This window comes from Oncorhynchus mykiss, chromosome 11 (assembly GCF_013265735.2).
Source record: "Oncorhynchus mykiss isolate Arlee chromosome 11, USDA_OmykA_1.1, whole genome shotgun sequence".
NCBI lineage: Eukaryota > Metazoa > Chordata > Actinopteri > Salmoniformes > Salmonidae > Oncorhynchus > Oncorhynchus mykiss.
Window position 1 is genome coordinate 908891 of NC_048575.1, and position 18007 is coordinate 926897.

The 18007-nt window shown below is 43.6% G+C and overlaps 1 protein-coding gene across 4 annotated transcripts in view; it reads right to left on the reverse strand.

Moving 5' to 3' along the window:
* Positions 1 to 832: 832 nt before the first annotated feature.
* LOC110535157 (glycogenin-1) overlaps positions 833 to 18007 on the reverse strand; it is a 30785-nt gene continuing 13610 nt past the window's right edge. The window contains exons 5-8 of one of the 4 annotated variants that reach the window (XM_021620019.2): positions 9220 to 9346; positions 3793 to 4009; positions 3465 to 3557; positions 833 to 2034 (exon numbers count right to left, since the gene is read on the reverse strand). In XM_021620019.2, the coding sequence (XP_021475694.1) occupies positions 1849 to 2034; positions 3465 to 3557; positions 3793 to 4009; positions 9220 to 9346 (623 nt within the window). In that variant the 3' untranslated portion in view covers positions 833 to 1848. Of the gene's footprint in view, positions 2035 to 3464; positions 3558 to 3780; positions 4010 to 9219; positions 9347 to 18007 lie in introns of all 4 variants that reach the window. The other 3 variants (XM_021620018.2, XM_021620022.2, XM_021620020.2) reach the window with 3 other exon arrangements.

Below are 18007 nucleotides of genomic sequence, written 5' to 3' on the forward strand. Positions count from 1 at the left end.
CAGAGAGGGGGGAGTGTGGTTGGGGTACCTGTACCAGACAGGGGGAGACACAGTGATAGTAGGTGTCACCGTGATAGGTGTCACACCCACTTGGGAGAAGCTTTTTTTCTGGAAGCAGATTTGTTGTAGAAAATGATCAGCAGGAGGGGGCTTCAAGGCCTCTGGATCTGGGTGGGGTAGCCTGTCATTTGTTGGGCTCAAAGGCTTCGACACCTCTCGCTTCACGTCAGTGCTAATTGAAGTTGTATCACTTTGTCCTAGCAAGCTTGGTAGCCTGATCATTCAGTCCTTATAAAGTAAAATATATAATTGTAATGTATTTTTCTTGGCTTTTGAAAGTAAAAAAATAGATTCAGACAGCATTACTCGCTCAGGTCCAGGTTGGATGGTGTTTTCAGGTTTCTGTTTGTTTGCCAGAGCATTTACTGTGTGACTTGGGAATAATAATCCTTGGGTGTAGGAAGCATTCCAGGTAATTCCATCCAAAATCAGGTTGTAGGTTTGGAGTGAAGGTTGTGTTGTTTAGGGTAGCATCCTGTATATGTCCAGGTTTGTCTAACTCTAAACATGCTGAACAATGTGGGAGCTCATCTGCTCATGACCTTTCTCTGTGCTATATTGTCTTTAGGTCTATGAATGAATGGCCAATAAGCCTTCACATGGGAATCCAATGGCTCAATAGTAATGAGGTACTCGTATCCTGATTTCTAACACGGATCTAACAGAGATATGGGGTAATTGTGACAACGTAATGTATTCATGTCCTGTACCATTGGACCTTCCTGAATGAACCCTAGCACGTTATTGTGCCAGATGAAAGACCAAGCACAACTTATTCTACCAGTAGTTTATTTAGCATGTGACAGGGGCTGTGGTACAGGCACCATGTGTCAAGTAAAAGCTGAACAGAAGGAGACCAACATGTCCCGGGGGTGTGTCAGTACCAAGAGTACAGATATGATCAAACACAAGCCCAAGAATGGAGCCTTCAGCTCAAAAGAGGGAGTGGAACAGGTTCTCAAATCCAGCTTTTTGAGGGTTTACGACAACTAAAGACCTACCCTGGGCCCAGGCCAACTGAAGACCTACCCTGGGCCCAGGCCAACTGAAGACCTACCCTTCGGCCCAGGCCAACTGAAGACCTACCCTGGGCCCAGGCCAACTGAAGACCTACCCTGGGCCCAGGCCAACTGAAGACCTACCCTGGGCCCAGGCCAACTGAAGACCTACCCTGGGCCCAGGCCAACTGAAGACCTACCCTGGGCCCAGGCCAACTGAAGACCTACCCTGGGCCCAGACATTCAAGTGTGACTTCATATCCAACTGACTGCATGGTAACACATACAGTCCCTGGTTGTGCTGTGTGGAGACTCCATTCACAGGACATTTCAGGACAATACATGAAATGCTTTGTTAGTCTGAGGATTCAGAAGTATTTCAGTGCCCCAAAAAATAAAGTATTAATCTTTAAAATGTGTCAGTGTCCCCATGTAAGGCTCGTATGTTCATATATCTGACAAGGCCATATTTTATTGCTGTTTATTCTCTTCACAAATATAGCAATTTCAAAACATTTTTTAAATCATGCGTGTCAAAAAAAAATGGTGCTTCACAATGTGGGCATCTTTACAGTATGACAGCCTAAACATACATACACTATGCAATACTTGTGTAGTATGCGCTCTGCCAACGATGTCAGAATGTTTCACATTGTAAAACAATGTGCTGTAATCCTTAGAGCTGGTGTGGGTAGTGGTTCACTAAAGAACCAACTATTGGTGAGATCGAGAATTGGGGGGGGGGGTCTACTAAATCAATCTGTCAAACTAAGTGATCCCTTGTAGACGTTTATTTGAGAAAAGCATCAAGCTTTTTCTGGATATTGTCAAACGAATCCATTCCCATGTAGTCCGCCTGGCCCTGCTCCCATTTCTGCTTGCGTTCCTCAGATGTCTCGGGTGGCACGTATGGCTCGGTGTGATGGGGCTCCTGGGACGTGCTGCTACACTGTGGGAGGAAACACGTGCTGCTTCCCTGGAGGAGGAAACAAAATATTAACAGCTAGAACTTGAGATTTGATGAATTCAGGAGAAAGCTACAAAACTAAAAGCTACGGAGAAAACCGTTTCTTCAGTCAGTACAGCTACACAATTATGTAAAACCTGCCATTCATATTTACACATCAACTTCACGCCAAACCATCAAATCGATCTATACTGAACAAATATATAAACTCAACAGGCAACAATGCCAAGATTTTACTGAGTTCCTGATCATTTAAAAAGGAAATCAGTCAATTGAAACACATTCATGAGGCACTAATCTATGGATTTCATAACTGGGAAAACAGATGCATCCGTTGGTCAGTATCTAGTATGACCACCATTTGCCTCATGCAGCGCAAAACATCTCCTTCACAGAGTTGATCAGGCCGTTGATTGTGGCCTGTGGAATGTTGTCCCACTCCTCTTCAATGGCTGTGTGAAGTTCCTGGATAGGAGGCGGGAACTGGAACACGCTGTCGTACACGTTGATCCAGAGCACCCCAAACATGCTCATGGGTGACATGTCTAGTGAGTACGCAGGCCATCTTCAGCTTCCAGATATTGTGTACAGATCCTTGCGACGTGCGGCTGTGTATTATCATGCTGAAACATGTGATGGCAGCGGATGAATGGCACAACAATGGGCCTCAAGATCTCGTCACGGTATCTCTGAGCATTCAAATTGCCATCAATTAAACACAAGTGTGTTCATTGTCCATAGATTATGCCTGCCCGTACCATAACCCCACCATGGGGCACTCTGTTCACCATGTTGACATTGGCAAACCGCTCACCCACACAACACCATACACGTGGTCTGCAGTTGAGGCCGGTTGGATGTAATTTGGACTGCCAAATTATCCTTTATGACCTCGGAGTTGGCTTACGGTAGATAAATTAACGGGGAATTGCTGCAGTAATCATACCAATTGTACCCTCCCTCAACTTGAGACATCTGTGGCGTTGTGTGACAAAACTGCACATTTTAGAGTGACCTTTTATCGCCCAGCACAAGGTGCACCTGTGTAATGATCAGATCACAAATTAGCTTCTCTATATACACACACACACCTGTCAGGTAAATGGATTATCTTGGCAAAGGAGAAAATGCTCACCAACAGTGATGTAAACAAATTTGTGCACAAAATGAGAAATAAGCTTTTTGTGCATATGGAATATTTCTGGGATCTTTTATTTCAGCTAATTTAACGCAGGACCAACACTTTAAATGTTGCGTTTATATATTTTTGTTCAGTTCATATAGCCAGCGAACACACGGCTATAGTATTATAGGGCTAGACGCTAAGCCAGGTTTGTTGTAGAACAGATTGCCCACAAGAAGCAGCAATTATTAGTGACGATCGACAAGGCGTTGTCTGATAAGGTAGCATCACAACCATCTAGTCTCCTTCAGCATACCTTCCATCCATCCCCCTTGTGACTATAGATCTGGGACCACAGCTCATGCCAGTGACCATGATGATTACAACTTTCTTTGACCGAGGATTGGAACTATCAGATGGACGAATGAGGGTTACACATCGCAACAGCCATCAGGACTGAAGTAACACTGCATTTCATCAATTGACTCATCGTAATTTATATCGTTTGGTATTAATTCAGGTGCGATGAGACAATATTACTTTTACTTACTAACAAGAAGCATCCAAGTAACCACTTAATTTAAATTGTTCCAGCTGTTGATACATTCTGTAGAGGAAGAAAAGGCTAATACTTCTAGACTGACTTCCACACAGCCAGAGTGGAAGGGCTGGTCTCCATATCCCTCTGTCATCATGGGCACCACAGAGGAAGAGTAGAGGAACCACCAGTCCAGGAGGAAGCTGGGGTGTGTGGAGGTCTCCTGCATGTCCCCGCTGACCTTCTTGGTCTTGGGGTCGTACGTGTAGCTCCACGGCTTGGTCTGACCCAGGAAGTGGACCACCTTGGCGTTGGCACCGTATCTGGAACAGAATGCATGTTAATTTACTTCAATCAAATGTATTTTATAAAGCCCTTCGTACATCAGCTGATATCTCAAAGTGCTGTACAGAAACCCAGCCTAAAACCCCAAACAGCAAGCAATGCAGGCGTAAAAGCATTTGCTTAAATCTTGTAGCGAAATACAACTCCTCTTGTAATTAAAGATTGTTGTGACTGCTGTGGTTTGACATGTTTGATTGGCTTTCGGCCTGTATATCTGCAATATTGGCAGCAAATTGGGCAATACATTTGTGATTAAATTCTACAAGATACCGTACCATTTAATCAGTAGTAATAAGATTCCAAGAGTCAGTCCCTTCCTGAACCGCTCCGTCCCCCCTACCCACCAGTCCCTTCCTGAACCGCTCCGTCCCCCCTACCCACCAGTCCCTTCCTGAACCGCTGCGTCCCCCCTACCCACCAGTCCCTTCCTGAACCGCTGCATCCCCCCTACCCACCAGTCCCTTCCTGAACCGCTCCGTCCCCCCTACCCACCAGTCCCTTCCTGAGCTTCTACTTCTAAAAATTCACCTTTCCAGAAACAAGTCTCTCACTGTTGTCGCTTGCTATAGACCTCCCTCTGCCCCCAGCTGTGCCCTCGATACTATATGTGAACTGATTACTGATTGCTAGCAACGAATAGCCCCCGTGAAATGCAACTCTTCAGGGAAGTTAGGAACAAATATACACAGGCAGTTAGAAAAGCTAAGGCAAGCTTTTTCAAACAGAAATGTGCATCCTGTAGTACTAACTCAAATTTCTGGGACACTAAAGTCCATGGAGAATAAGAGCACCTCCTCCCAGCTGCCCACTGCTCTGATAATTGAGAATTTCAATAAGCATTTCTCTACTGCTGGTCATGCTTTCCACATCCCTACCCCGGTCAACAGCCCGGCACCCTCCACAGCAACCCGCCAAAGCCCCCACCATTTCTACTTTACCCAAATCCAGATAGCCAATGTTCTGAAAGAGCTGCAAATCTGGACCCCTACAAATCAGCCGGGCTAGACAATCTGGACCCTCTTTCTAAAATGATCTGCCGAAATTGTTGCAACCCCTATTACCAGCCTGTTCAACCTCTTTCGTATCGTCTGAGATTCCCAAAGATTGGAAAGCTGCCGCGGTCATCCCCCTCTTCAAAGGGGGAGACACTCTAGACCCAAACTGTTACAGACCTACATCTATCCTACCCTGTCTTTCTAAGGTCCTCGAAAGCCAAGTTATCAGATTACTGACCATTTCGAATCCCACCATACCTTCTCCGCTATGCAATCTGGTTTCAGAGCTGGTCATGGGTGCACCTCAGCCACGCTCAAGATTCTAAACGACATCACCACCATCGATAAGAGACATTACTGTGCAGCCGTATTCATCGACCTGGCCAAGGCTTTCCACTCTGTCAATCACAACATTCTTATCAGCAGACTCAACCGCCTTGGTTTCTCAAATGATTGCCTCGCCTGGTTTACCAACTACTTCTGAGAGTTCAGTGTGTCAAATCGGAGGGCCTACAAATACCTGGGTGTCTGCTTAGACTGTAAACTCTCCTTCCAGACTCACATTAAGCATCTCCAATCCAAAATTAAATCTAGAATCGGCTTCCTATATCGCAACAAAGCATCCTTCACTCATGCTGCCAAACATACCCTCGTAAAACTGACCATCCTACCGATCCTCGACTTCGGTGATGTCATCTATAAAAATAGCCTCAAACACTCTACTCAACAAACTGGATGCAGTCTATCACAGTGCCATCCGTTGTGTCACCAAAGCCCCATACACTACCCACCATTGCGACCTGTACGCTCTCGTTGGTTAACCCTCGCTTCATACTCGTCGCCAAACCCACTGGCTACAGGTTATCTACAAGTCTCTACAAGGTAAAGCCCCGCCTTATCTCAGCTCACTGGTCACCATAGCAGCACACGCTCCAGCAGGTATATCTCACTGGTCACCCCCAAAGCCAATTCCTCCTTTGGTCATCTTTCCTTCCAGTTCTCTGCTGCCCATGACTGGAAATAATTGCAAAAATCTCTGAAGCTGGAGACTCACATCTCCCTCACTAGCTTTAAGCACCAGCTGTTAGAGCAGTTTTCAGATCACTGCACCTGTACATAGCCCATCTGTTAACAGCCCATCTACCTACCTCATCCCCATACTGTATTTATTTATGCATCTTTCTCCTTTACACCCCAGTATCTCTACCTTCACATTCATCTTCTGCCAATCTACCATTCCAGTGTTTAATTGCTATATTGTAATTACTTCGCCACCATGGCCTATTTATTTCCTTAACTTACCTCATTTGCACTCACTGTATATAAACTTGTTGTTTTCTTTTGTTCTACTGTATTATTGACTGTATGTTTTGTTTATTCCATGTGTAACTCTGTCGTTGTGTGTCGAACTGCTTTGCTTTATGTTGGCCAGGTCGCAGTTGTAAATGAGAACTTGTTCTCAACTAGCCTACCTGGTTAAATAAAGGTGTTCTCAACTGGCCTACCTGGTTAAATAAAGGTGTTCTCAACTAGCCTACCTGGTTAAATAAAGGTGTTCTCAACTAGCCTACCTGGTTAAATAAAGGTGTTCTCAACTAGCCTACCTGGTTAAATAAAGGTGTTCTCAACTAGCCTACCTGGTTAAATAAAGGTGTTCTCAACTGGCCTACCTGGTTAAATAAAGGTGTTCTCAACTGGCCTACCTGGTTAAATAAAGGTGTTCTCAACTAGCCTACCTGGTTAAATAAAGGTGTTCTCAACTGGCCTACCTGGTTAAATAAAGGTGTTCTCAACTGGCCTACCTGGTTAAATAAAGGTGTTCTCAACTAGCCTACCTGGTTAAATAAAGGTGTTCTCAACTAGCCTACCTGGTTAAATAAAGGTGTTCTCAACTAGCCTACCTGGTTAAATAAAGGTGTTCTCAACTAGCCTACCTGGTTAAATAAAGGTGTTCTCAACTAGCCTACCTGGTTAAATAAAGGTGTTCTCAACTAGCCTACCTGGTTAAATAAAGGTGTTCTCAACTAGCCTACCTGGTTAAATAAAGGTGTTCTCAACTAGCCTACCTGGTTAAATAAAGGTGTTCTCAACTAGCCTACCTGGTTAAATAAAGGTGTTCTCAACTAGCCTACCTGGTTAAATAAAGGTGTTCTCAACTGGCCTACCTGGTTAAATAAAGGTGTTCTCAACTGGCCTACCTGGTTAAATAAAGGTGTTCTCAACTAGCCTACCTGGTTAAATAAAGGTGTTCTCAACTGGCCTACCTGGTTAAATAAAGGTGTTCTCAACTGGCCTACCTGGTTAAATAAAGGTGTTCTCAACTAGCCTACCTGGTTAAATAAAGGTGTTCTCAACTAGCCTACCTGGTTAAATAAAGGTGTTCTCAACTGGCCTACCTGGTTAAATAAAGGTGTTCTCAACTGGCCTACCTGGTTAAATAAAGGTGTTCTCAACTAGCCTACCTGGTTAAATAAAGGTGTTCTCAACTGGCCTACCTGGTTAAATAAAGGTGTTCTCAACTGGCCTACCTGGTTAAATAAAGGTGTTCTCAACTAGCCTACCTGGTTAAATAAAGGTGTTCTCAACTAGCCTACCTGGTTAAATAAAGGTGTTCTCAACTAGCCTACCTGGTTAAATAAAGGTGTTCTCAACTGGCCTACCTGGTTAAATAAAGGTGTTCTCAACTGGCCTACCTGGTTAAATAAAGGTGTTCTCAACTAGCCTACCTGGTTAAATAAAGGTGTTCTCAACTAGCCTACCTGGTTAAATAAAGGTGTTCTCAACTGGCCTACCTGGTTAAATAAAGGTGTTCTCAACTAGCCTACCTGGTTAAATAAAGGTGTTCTCAACTAGCCTACCTGGTTAAATAAAGGTGTTCTCAACTAGCCTACCTGGTTAAATAAAGGTGTTCTCAACTAGCCTACCTGGTTAAATAAAGGTGTTCTCAACTAGCCTACCTGGTTAAATAAAGGTGTTCTCAACTAGCCTACCTGGTTAAATAAAGGTGTTCTCAACTAGCCTACCTGGTTAAATAAAGGTGTTCTCAACTAGCCTACCTGGTTAAATAAAGGTGTTCTCAACTAGCCTACCTGGTTAAATAAAAAGAAAAAGAAAAACTGCTGAGATACATTGATGAAATGTCTGATTTTGCCAGAGGAAAAATAAATGCCAGAGAGAGGGGGGTGGTGGGGGGAGAGAATGAAGGGCAAGAGAGAAAGGAGGGAGAGATTTGTCACTGACCAGCAGAGGTCCTGTCTACAGGCATTAAGGTCTTTAAATAAATAGCTTTATTTTGGCCTCAGCTGTGAAGCGCCGGCTTGATATCTAACCCAACAAGGCCTTGGGCCCAACAGTAGCTGGGAGAAGCCTTTAGACTTTATGCTGCTGCTCCGTAAAAGCTCCCATCACTGGTAACCTGATGCCATAGCATGAGCACACTTTCATGTGACCGTATCACCTTACGCCTCCCGTTCTAACAACCCACACCAACAAACCTTTCCCTGCTAGGGATTTTACAGGTAGTCTACTATTGAGTCACTGCTGATCTTCCCACCTAACGTTAGGCAAGCAGGGAGTTGTAGAAAACACCTCAAATATTAACTTGAGGTAGCCATGTTTGTGATTCAGCTGAATGGTTTATCGATGTAAGAAATAGAGATCTATTCAGATAGTCGTTACTGCCTAAACCAGTAACTAGAGCTACACAGTTCTATCATATGAGTACTGAAAGGGGGGAGTAGATTGAGTACTGACTGTTTGAATGCTGGAAGGTAAGTGTAGATTGAGTACTGACTGTTTGAATGCTGGAAGGTAAGTGTAGATGGAGTACTGACTGTTTGAATGCTGGAAGGTAAGTGTAGATGGAGTACTGACTGTTTGAATGCTGGAAGGTAAGTGTAGATGGAGTACTGACTGTTTGAATGCTGGAAGGTAAGTGTAGATTGAGTACTGACTGTTTGAATGCTGGAAGGTAAGTGTAGATTGAGTACTGACTGTTTGAATGCTGGAAGGTAAGTGTAGATTGAGTACTGACTGTTTGAATGCTGGAAGGTAAGTGTAGATTGAGTACTGACTGTTTGAATGCTGGAAGGTAAGTGTAGATTGAGTACTGACTGTTTGAATGCTGGAAGGTAAGTGTAGATTGAGTACTGACTGTTTGAATGCTGGAAGGTAAGTGTAGATTGAGTACTTACTGTTTGAATGCTGGAAGGTAAGTGTAGATCGCTATGCTGCTGAGGTTGTAGATGAAGGGGAGGTGTTTTGATATATCTGCTGTTGCCCAGTTACTGAAGAAGCCATTCAAGACCCCCTGGTCTCCACCTAGAGACAGAAGAAAAACATCTGTTAGCAATTACACACAACAGGAAGCACAATATATTTTGCCCCAACATATATGGTTATGACTGGTTCAAAACACCAGGAAGCCTGGAAGCAGAGGCTGGTTCAAGACTTACTCCATCTAGACGTAATAATTTATCATCATGAGCTTTGTACCTTGTCCAGGATATGACTAGACCAGACAGTGAGGCTAACAAGAAGCCCACCGCAGAAAGACCAACATTATTTTATAAACAGATGCTGTGAAACAAAACCATTCTGTTAATATCCTCTGCACCCAAGCCACAACCTCAGAGACTATAAAACAGGTGGACACACGGAGACGCCGCTGATCGCTACTTTCAGGAAGAATTTACTTCCTATGTGGTTGTCTCGCCCTAGATACCTTAAGATGGATGCACTAAGTCACTCTGCTAAATGACTAACGTAATGTGAACAGGTTGTCTAAATGATAGACTTCAGAGGGAAGCATCTGTACCCATGTATGGATCAGCTGGCTGTCAGTCATTCAGCCGTCTATCCAACTGATTCACCTCTGACCCCTAAAGCCATTTGACCTCCTGCCAACGCCGCCACAGGCTCCTAGTCAGGTGACTGCTCAGATCAGTCCTGACAGTAAAACTGGATGTACACAAAGTCACTCAATGTTTACATAAGATGGTCTGAATAGAAGGTACCTTCAGAAAGTATTCATACCCTTTGACCTTATTCTACGTTGTTGTTACAGCCCGAACTCAAAATTGATTACATTTTTCCCCTCACTAAACTACACACACCTGAGATTCACACCCGAGATGACAGCTGTGAGTCTTCCTGGGTATGTCTAAGAGCTTTCCACAACTGCATTGTGCAACATATGTAGATTACCCTTTTCAAATGGTTATTGATCGTCGCTAGACAACCATCTCAAGTCTCGCCATTCTGCAGATAAGTAGATTTAAGGTAAAACATGGAACATTCACTGTCTTCTTAGTAAGCAACTCGTGTAGATTTGGCCTTGTGTTTTAGGTTATTGTCCAGCTGAAAGGTGAGTTCATCTCCCAGTGTCTGGTTGAAAGCAGACTGAAGCAGGTTTTCCTCGAGGATGTTGCCTGTGCTGAGCTCTAAAATATTTATTTATTTTACGAGGCAAGTCAGTTAAGAACAAATTCTTATTTTCAATGACGGCCTAGGAACTGTGGGTTAACTGCCTGTTCAGGGGCAGAACGACAGATTTGTACGTTGTCAGCTCGGGGGTTTGATCTTGCCGGTTACTAGTCCAACGCTCTAACCACTAGGCTACCCTGCCGTCCCGGCAGCACATCCGGCAGCACATCCATAAGATGCAGCCACCACTACACTTGAAAACATGGAGTGGTACTCAGTTAAGTGTAATATTGGATTTGCCCAAACATACAGTTGAAGACTTAGAATCGAAACATTGCATTCATTTTTTGTAATAATGTTCAAAAAACGATTCCACTGACATTATGGTGTGTAGGGCAGTGGCAAAAAAGTTACCTGAATCCATTTTTTAAAAAATCATGCTTTAAAACATGGAAAAAGTCAAGGGGTGTGAACACTTTCTGAAGACACAGTACCCACAATGCTCTTTACACAGACTGCGGTGTAGGATATTTCTGGACGGTTGGATGGGGGTGGTGGCAGCAAACACAGCACTCCTCTCTCTCCTAACAGCCATGCATTTGTTACGTCAGAAAATAGCACCAGTCGTCAAAACTCAAACTCAAGTGACGTTCTAATAGTGGCTTTAAATGAAAGATCCACCCATCTAGAATCCATTTCAGATCTGATACTTTGTGTAGGTCTCCAGGTCATGAAAAGCTGAGCCACAGCCAGAAAGCCTCAGACAAATACCATTCCCTCCAGAATAGGTATAAATCCCTCTTCTCTTAACTCCAACAGTTTATTTATTCGAGTTTATTTTCTCCATTATAGTTAACCAATAGCTACCCCTGCATTCAGCCTTTCTTGCACCAGCTCTTTACATACGCTGCTGTTACAGTTTACCCTCTGGTCTCACTTTATGCCTTTTCTCTGCATTGTTGGGAAGGGCCTGTAAGTTAACATTTCACTGCTAGTCTACACCGGTTGTTTCCAAAGCCTGTGACAAATAACACTGGATTTGATATCCAGTCACTATGCTTTAGCCATCCAGAGATATAAATAGCAAAATGTCTGAGCTGACAGAATCTCTATCGCTATATGATAAAGTCACTATACAGTCAGTCACTTTCCACAGATGTATTTATAGGAAGGGCAGCCTGGCAGTGTGGCTATCACAGTGCCAGCAATGGTCAGAACATCACAAAGGAGACCCCTGTATTCTTCTGGTAGTTAGACGTCATGGTGTCAGTGGATTTCTGTTTGGAGTAAACTGTTTCAGTTGAAAAACATTCCGCCACACTATAGGCCGAGGCCGACATTCCGCCACACTATAGGCCGAGGCCGACATTCCGCCACACGATAGGCCGAGGCCGACATTCCGCCACACTATAGGCCGAGGCCGACATTCCGCCACACTATAGGCCGAGGCCGACATTCCGCCACACTATAGGCCGAGGCCGACATTCCGCCACACTATAGGCCGAGGCCGACATTCCGCCACACTATAGGCCGAGGCCGACATTCCGCCACACTATAGGCCGAGGCCGACATTCCGCCACACTATAGACCGAGGCCGACATTCCGCCACACTATAGGCCGAGATTCCGCCACACTATAGGCCGAGGCCGACATTCCGCCACACTATAGACAGAGGACGACATTCCGCCACACTAGACAGAGGACGACATTCCGCCACACTAGACCGAGGAAGTCTGTAAATGACACACCAACAGCTGAGTAACCTTCTCAGAAGAGGCTCACATTCCTAGAGATGACAAACACACGTAAAAGGTATGAAAGAGGTCATTGAGTAATCTACACCCAAGGTTTCACAATCCACCAGTCAAATTACGACATGGAGAAAATGTCTTGTGCTGGAGGTTGAGGACAAACTAGCCACACGTTAGAGTGGTCTATCTACTGTACACAGAACGTGAGCAGGAGGACCTTTAAACTGGAGACTAGTCTGTGTTCAACAGCGTAGCGCTGTGTCTGCAGTCTAAACTACTTGTTTCTACAGTTTATTACAAACAGAGGGGCTGAAGTACTATCCGTCTATTGTCAGCCCAACCCCAGGCCGGCCAGATGCCCCCCTTGAGGCTTCACTCTAGCAGAGAGGTTCCAGGAAGTTAATGAGCCCAAGAATCTTCATTTAGAGGGGCTGAGCAGAAGCCAGCAGGAATGCAGCTCTACCCCTGGGGGCACTGCCAGTGTACCTTGGCAGCAGATGATACTGAACCACAGGTCCAGCTACTGCCTCACTGCCACCTGGACAGTATGCAGTAATAAAGGGGAAATTGTATTGAGGCGCCCCCGGCCCAAGACCTGAAGCCTGATCTCTCCTGAACCATTTCATCACTCCGATCTGCCATTGCCCAATAGTTGGTTAGCCAGCGCTACACAGCCACGCCAAAAATGACTGGCACAATAATGGCCCCCGACTGTTTTCCAATTGTAGTGGAGAGCCGGAGCATAAATGTTAAAGGTCAGAGAAGTGCAAGTCACAGCGAAACATTTAAAGACCAACGCTGACTAAAAACACTGCAGCTCTAGCCAGTTAGCCTACCGCAGCTCTAGCCAGTTAGCATACCGCAGCTCTAGCCAGTTAGCATACCGCAGCTCTAGCCAGTTAGCATACCGCAGCTCTAGCCAGTTAGCATACCGCAGCTCTAGCCAGTTAGCATACCGCAGCTCTAGCCAGTTAGCATACCGCAGCTCTAGCCAGTTAGCATACCGCAGCTCTAGCCAGTTAGCATACCGCAGCTCTAGCCAGTTAGCATACCGCAGCTCTAGCCAGTTAGCATACGGCTAACCCATTAATGTGTGTAAGTCAACAGCACAGGGAATCCAGGCAGTTAACAAATCGTCCAAATTAAAGATGGACAGGCGCCTCCAACAAGCTAGTGTGGGCTATGGAGAGACTGCGTTCTTGGATGATAAGTGATCGTAGTTTGTTTTGTCCCAGGTTCCTTTTGTGTCATACCAGCCCTCACAGGCAAGCCGAGATGGCGGCTGAGCCGTTCCGCTGAGCCCGTTGTACCTCTGAAGTGTATATTAACCGTTATAGGCTGAGCGAGTAGTCAAAGCTACTACAACTTTCTACCATCACCTCAACCAAATACTAAAGATTGCTGTGACTCACAGGTGACAAAATACCATGTTAGAGGTAGAAAGGCAGGGAACTTGTTCTGCCAAATATCAAAAAGATACAAATTCACTGAAAATAATTGGCATAAATGTAAAAATATACCAGTTTCATTTGAAGAAAACGTGTTGAAAGCTGCCCCATACAAGTTGCAAAATAAAAAAATGGGAAGAGATGTGCAATGTACCAATTCCACAGCACATGGTTTATAAACTGATACATAAAACCACTTGATTTGGTTTAACTTATACAAACCGATTTCCACCATCAGAATGAGAGAGATCTCAATCTCATCTCGGTCTCTTCACAGCAAAATCTACAATCACTAGATGATCTATTCTGGTATTATTCGTATGTAGCTTGTTTCTGGTCACCTGCAGACTAGGCGTGTGCCTGCAGACTAGGCGTGTGCCTGCAGACTAGGCGTGTGCCTGCAGACTAGGCGTGTGCCGGTCCCCTGAAGAGTGGGGGTGGTAGGGTAAAAACCCAGAAAACACCAAACCCTACTTTGATGGTACCGCAGCTTTTATCTTAAAGAGTGGTCTGATTGTGTTACCGTTGGATTCCTACAGCTCATTAATACATTCTCATCTGCAGGTTTTGGTCTGGCTACCAACTGTTGTATCAGAGGACTGAAGTTAGGATTATTTTAATAATAAGTGTAGAGATTTTAGGAAGCAACAAATCAAGGTGTTTCATTTTTCTGCTCTTGGTGTTAAGAAACATTCCCCTGAACCCAGGCCCAATGGCTGTGGATGAACTTCTGACTCTAAAATGTAACCTAGATCAGGGTTGGGACCGACACATTAACATGAGTCTGATGTGTAAATTGTACAAGACAAAAGACTGGGTTCATACCGTCTTAGTTCTGTCCGCAACCGGACAAACAAATATTTTATAAATCAGTCTATAGGCTCGACTGGCTGATGTTTATCGATGTGACCAAGTGAATGAGAGGTAGTCAGTCATATTAAAGACGGATACGTAATGTAACTAGGCAAGTCAATTAACAAATTTATAATGACGGCCTACCCCGTACGACACTGGGCCATGGGACTCCCAATCACGGCCGGTTGTGATAAAGCCTGGAATCGAACTAGGGTCTGTAGTGACACCTCTAGCACTGAACTGCAGTGCCTTAGACCGCTGCGCCACTCGGGAGCCCGTAGGCAGCAGGTAGCCTGGCTTTGGGCCAGTAACCAAAAAGTTGCTAGATCGAAACCCTGACAAGGTAAAAATAAATATATATAATCTGTTCTGCCCCTGAACAAGGCAGTTAACCCACTGTTCCTAGGCCATCAATGTAAATAAGAATTTAACTGACTTGCCTAGTTAAAGGTTAAATTAAATTTAATGAATTAAGGTCTTCATCTAAACCAAAGCAGTTTTTAGAATTGAAACTGCAGTTATCAAAAGCTAATTAACTTAGATTTAATAGGATGCTATAAGCCATCTGCAAAAATACAACCCCTTGATTCACTGACTGAAGTTCTGTGTGGTTGGGGGAAATGCTATGATGCCTATGGGCAATTTATACTGGGACTTGTTATCATAACTCAGAGGCCATACGAGGACTGATTGTACAGGCTTCTACGCAATTGATAAATGCAGTCGCCAGGCCCAAACAAAAAGACATCTCCAAGTCAACACTTCAAGTTATTCTAACAATCCGCATAATTTTCAGCCATTGGTTGTTTCCATAATGGTTTAAGCGATCTTTGTGAAGTTGGCCTAAAGTTTCCATCGGTTCATAGTCACAGAACTTGAAGCAGTTCTGTCAGACTTCACACATGCGACAGATATGAGAATGCGTTAAACGCAATCATGTTTTCTCCAGAAATAAGAGCATCTTGTTAATACAGAAAGGCCAATCTAGCTTCTATGACAAATCTACCAAGAGAAACCTCAACCGCACAAAATGATGGAAAACCACTAAGTCGATGAATGTTAAAATGACCTCCTCTGGTCTTCTGCTGAAATTGACCTCAGATACGTGACCAGAATAAACTGCTTGACCTGTTTAATGAGCATTTTGCTAAAGCTGGGCTTTCATTTGATAATGAACTCCATCATAACATCTGCGAATGAGGCTCTGCATGCCGCTAGACAGCCGACAGCTGAGAGCCGAGAACAAGCTCAGGAGTTGAAGGCACTCCTATCTATTGATATTAAGTGTCCGGCCTGGACGAATTTAACCCTTATTTAAAAAAATATACATCTTTGCTGCCCATCACTCATATTCAATCTTTCATTGGCAAGTAATAAGATTCCAAACAGCTGGAACGCAGCCTACTTCAGCCCTTTAAATAAGGGTGGCGATACGTGCCAGTTGGATAACCATCGTCAGATAGCCAAACTGTGCACTTACATTTTATCGACTTATCGAAAAGGCTTGAACACTTGACCCCGCTGGTCCAATGCTTTTCACAGTATATAAATGACAGAAGAGTGGACTCTGTATGCTAATGACAATTACTTATTTTAGGGCATCTAATATTGAGAAGCCTTTTCAGGATTTACAGTTGGCTTTTGATGTCGTTTAAAATAAACGTTTTAATTGAAACGTGTGCTTAATGCAAGAAAAACTAAATGTATGGTTCACTTCTCTGAAAGTAGACTGATGGAGTCATATGCAGAGGGATTAGACAATGAACCGGAATAATCCCAACTCATACTAACAAAACAAACATCGTCATAGCTTGAGTATGAATCTGCAGCTAGCTAAAGCTAACTAGGACCAATGTGCGCTAATATTAGTCTATAACTAGCAATGCAAATGGATTTATGATTAGAATAATATTACTACTGTACACAGATCATACACAATGCTAGCTAGCTAGCTAGCTAGCTAGAGGGTGGCTGTTGATGTGTGCAGAGGGTCCATGGTTCAAGCCCAGGTAGGGGCGAGGAGAGAGACAGAAGCTAAACTGTTAAAACATTCAAATGCCTCTCATGAAGTAGTGACATACACTTAGGTTGGAGTCATTAAAACTAGTTTCTCAACCACTCCACACATTTCTTGTTTACAAACTATAGTTTTGGCAAGTTGGTTAGGACATCTACTTTGTGCATGACAAGTATTATTTCCAACAATTGTTTTTTTGACTTAAAATTCACTATCACAATTTGAGTGGATCAGAAGTTTACATACTAAGTTGACTATTCCTTTAACCTCTTAGAGCTCTAGGGGCGCTATTTCATTTTTGGATAAAAAACGTTCCCGTTTTAAGCGCGATATTTTGTCACGAAAAGATGCTCGACTATGCATATTCTTGACAGTTTTGGAAAGAAAACACTCTGACGTTTCAGAATCTGCAAAGATTTTGTCTGTAAGTGCCCCAGAACTCATTCTACAGGCGAAACCAAGATGATGCATCACCCAGGAATTAGCAGAATTTCTGAAGCTCTGTTTTCCATTCTCTCCTTATATGGCTGTGATTGCGCAAGGAATGAGCCTACACTTTCTGTCGTTCGCCCAAGGTCTTAGCAGCATTGTGACGTATTTGTAGGCATATCATTGGAAGATTGGCCATAAGAGACTACATTTTCCAGAGGTCCGCCCGGTGTCCTTTGTCTAAATTTGTGCGTAATCTTCAGGTGCAGGCATTTTCTCCTGGGATTCAGGAGAGAAAGCATGTTTCCAAGAACGATGTATCAATGAAGAGATATGTGAAAAACACCTTGAGGATTGATTCTAAACAACGTTTGCCATGTTTTCAGTCGATATTATGGAGTTAATTTGGAAAAAAGTTTGCGTTTTGAGGACTGAATTTATGGATTTTTTTTGGTAGCCAAATGTGATGTATAAAACGGAGCTCTTTCTAATACACAAGGAATCTTTTTGGAAAAACTGAGCATCTGCTATCTAACAGAGTATCCTCATTGAAAACATCAGAAGTTCTTCAAAGGTAAATGATTTTATTTGAAGGCTTTTATGTTTTTGTTAATGTTGCGTGCTGGATGCTAACGCTAATGCTAACGCTAAATGCTAACGCGAAATGCTAACTCTAGCTAGCTACTTTTACACAAATGATTGTTTTCCTATGGTTGAGAAGCATATTTTGAAAATCTGAGATGACAGTGTTGTTTACAAAAGGCTAAGCTTGAGAGATGGCATATTTATTTCATTTCATTTGCGATTTTCATAAATAGTTAACGTTGTGTTATGCTAATGAGCTTGCTGATAGATTAACACAATCCTGGATACAGGGGTTTTTTCATAGCTAAACGTGACGCAGAAAACGGAGCGATTTGTCCTAAACAAATAATCTTTCAGGAAAAACTGAACATTTGCTATCTGAGAGTCTCCTCATTGAAAACATCTGAAGTTCTTCAAAGGTAAATGATTTTTTTGAATGCTTTTCTGTTTTTTTGTGTAAATGTTGCCAGCT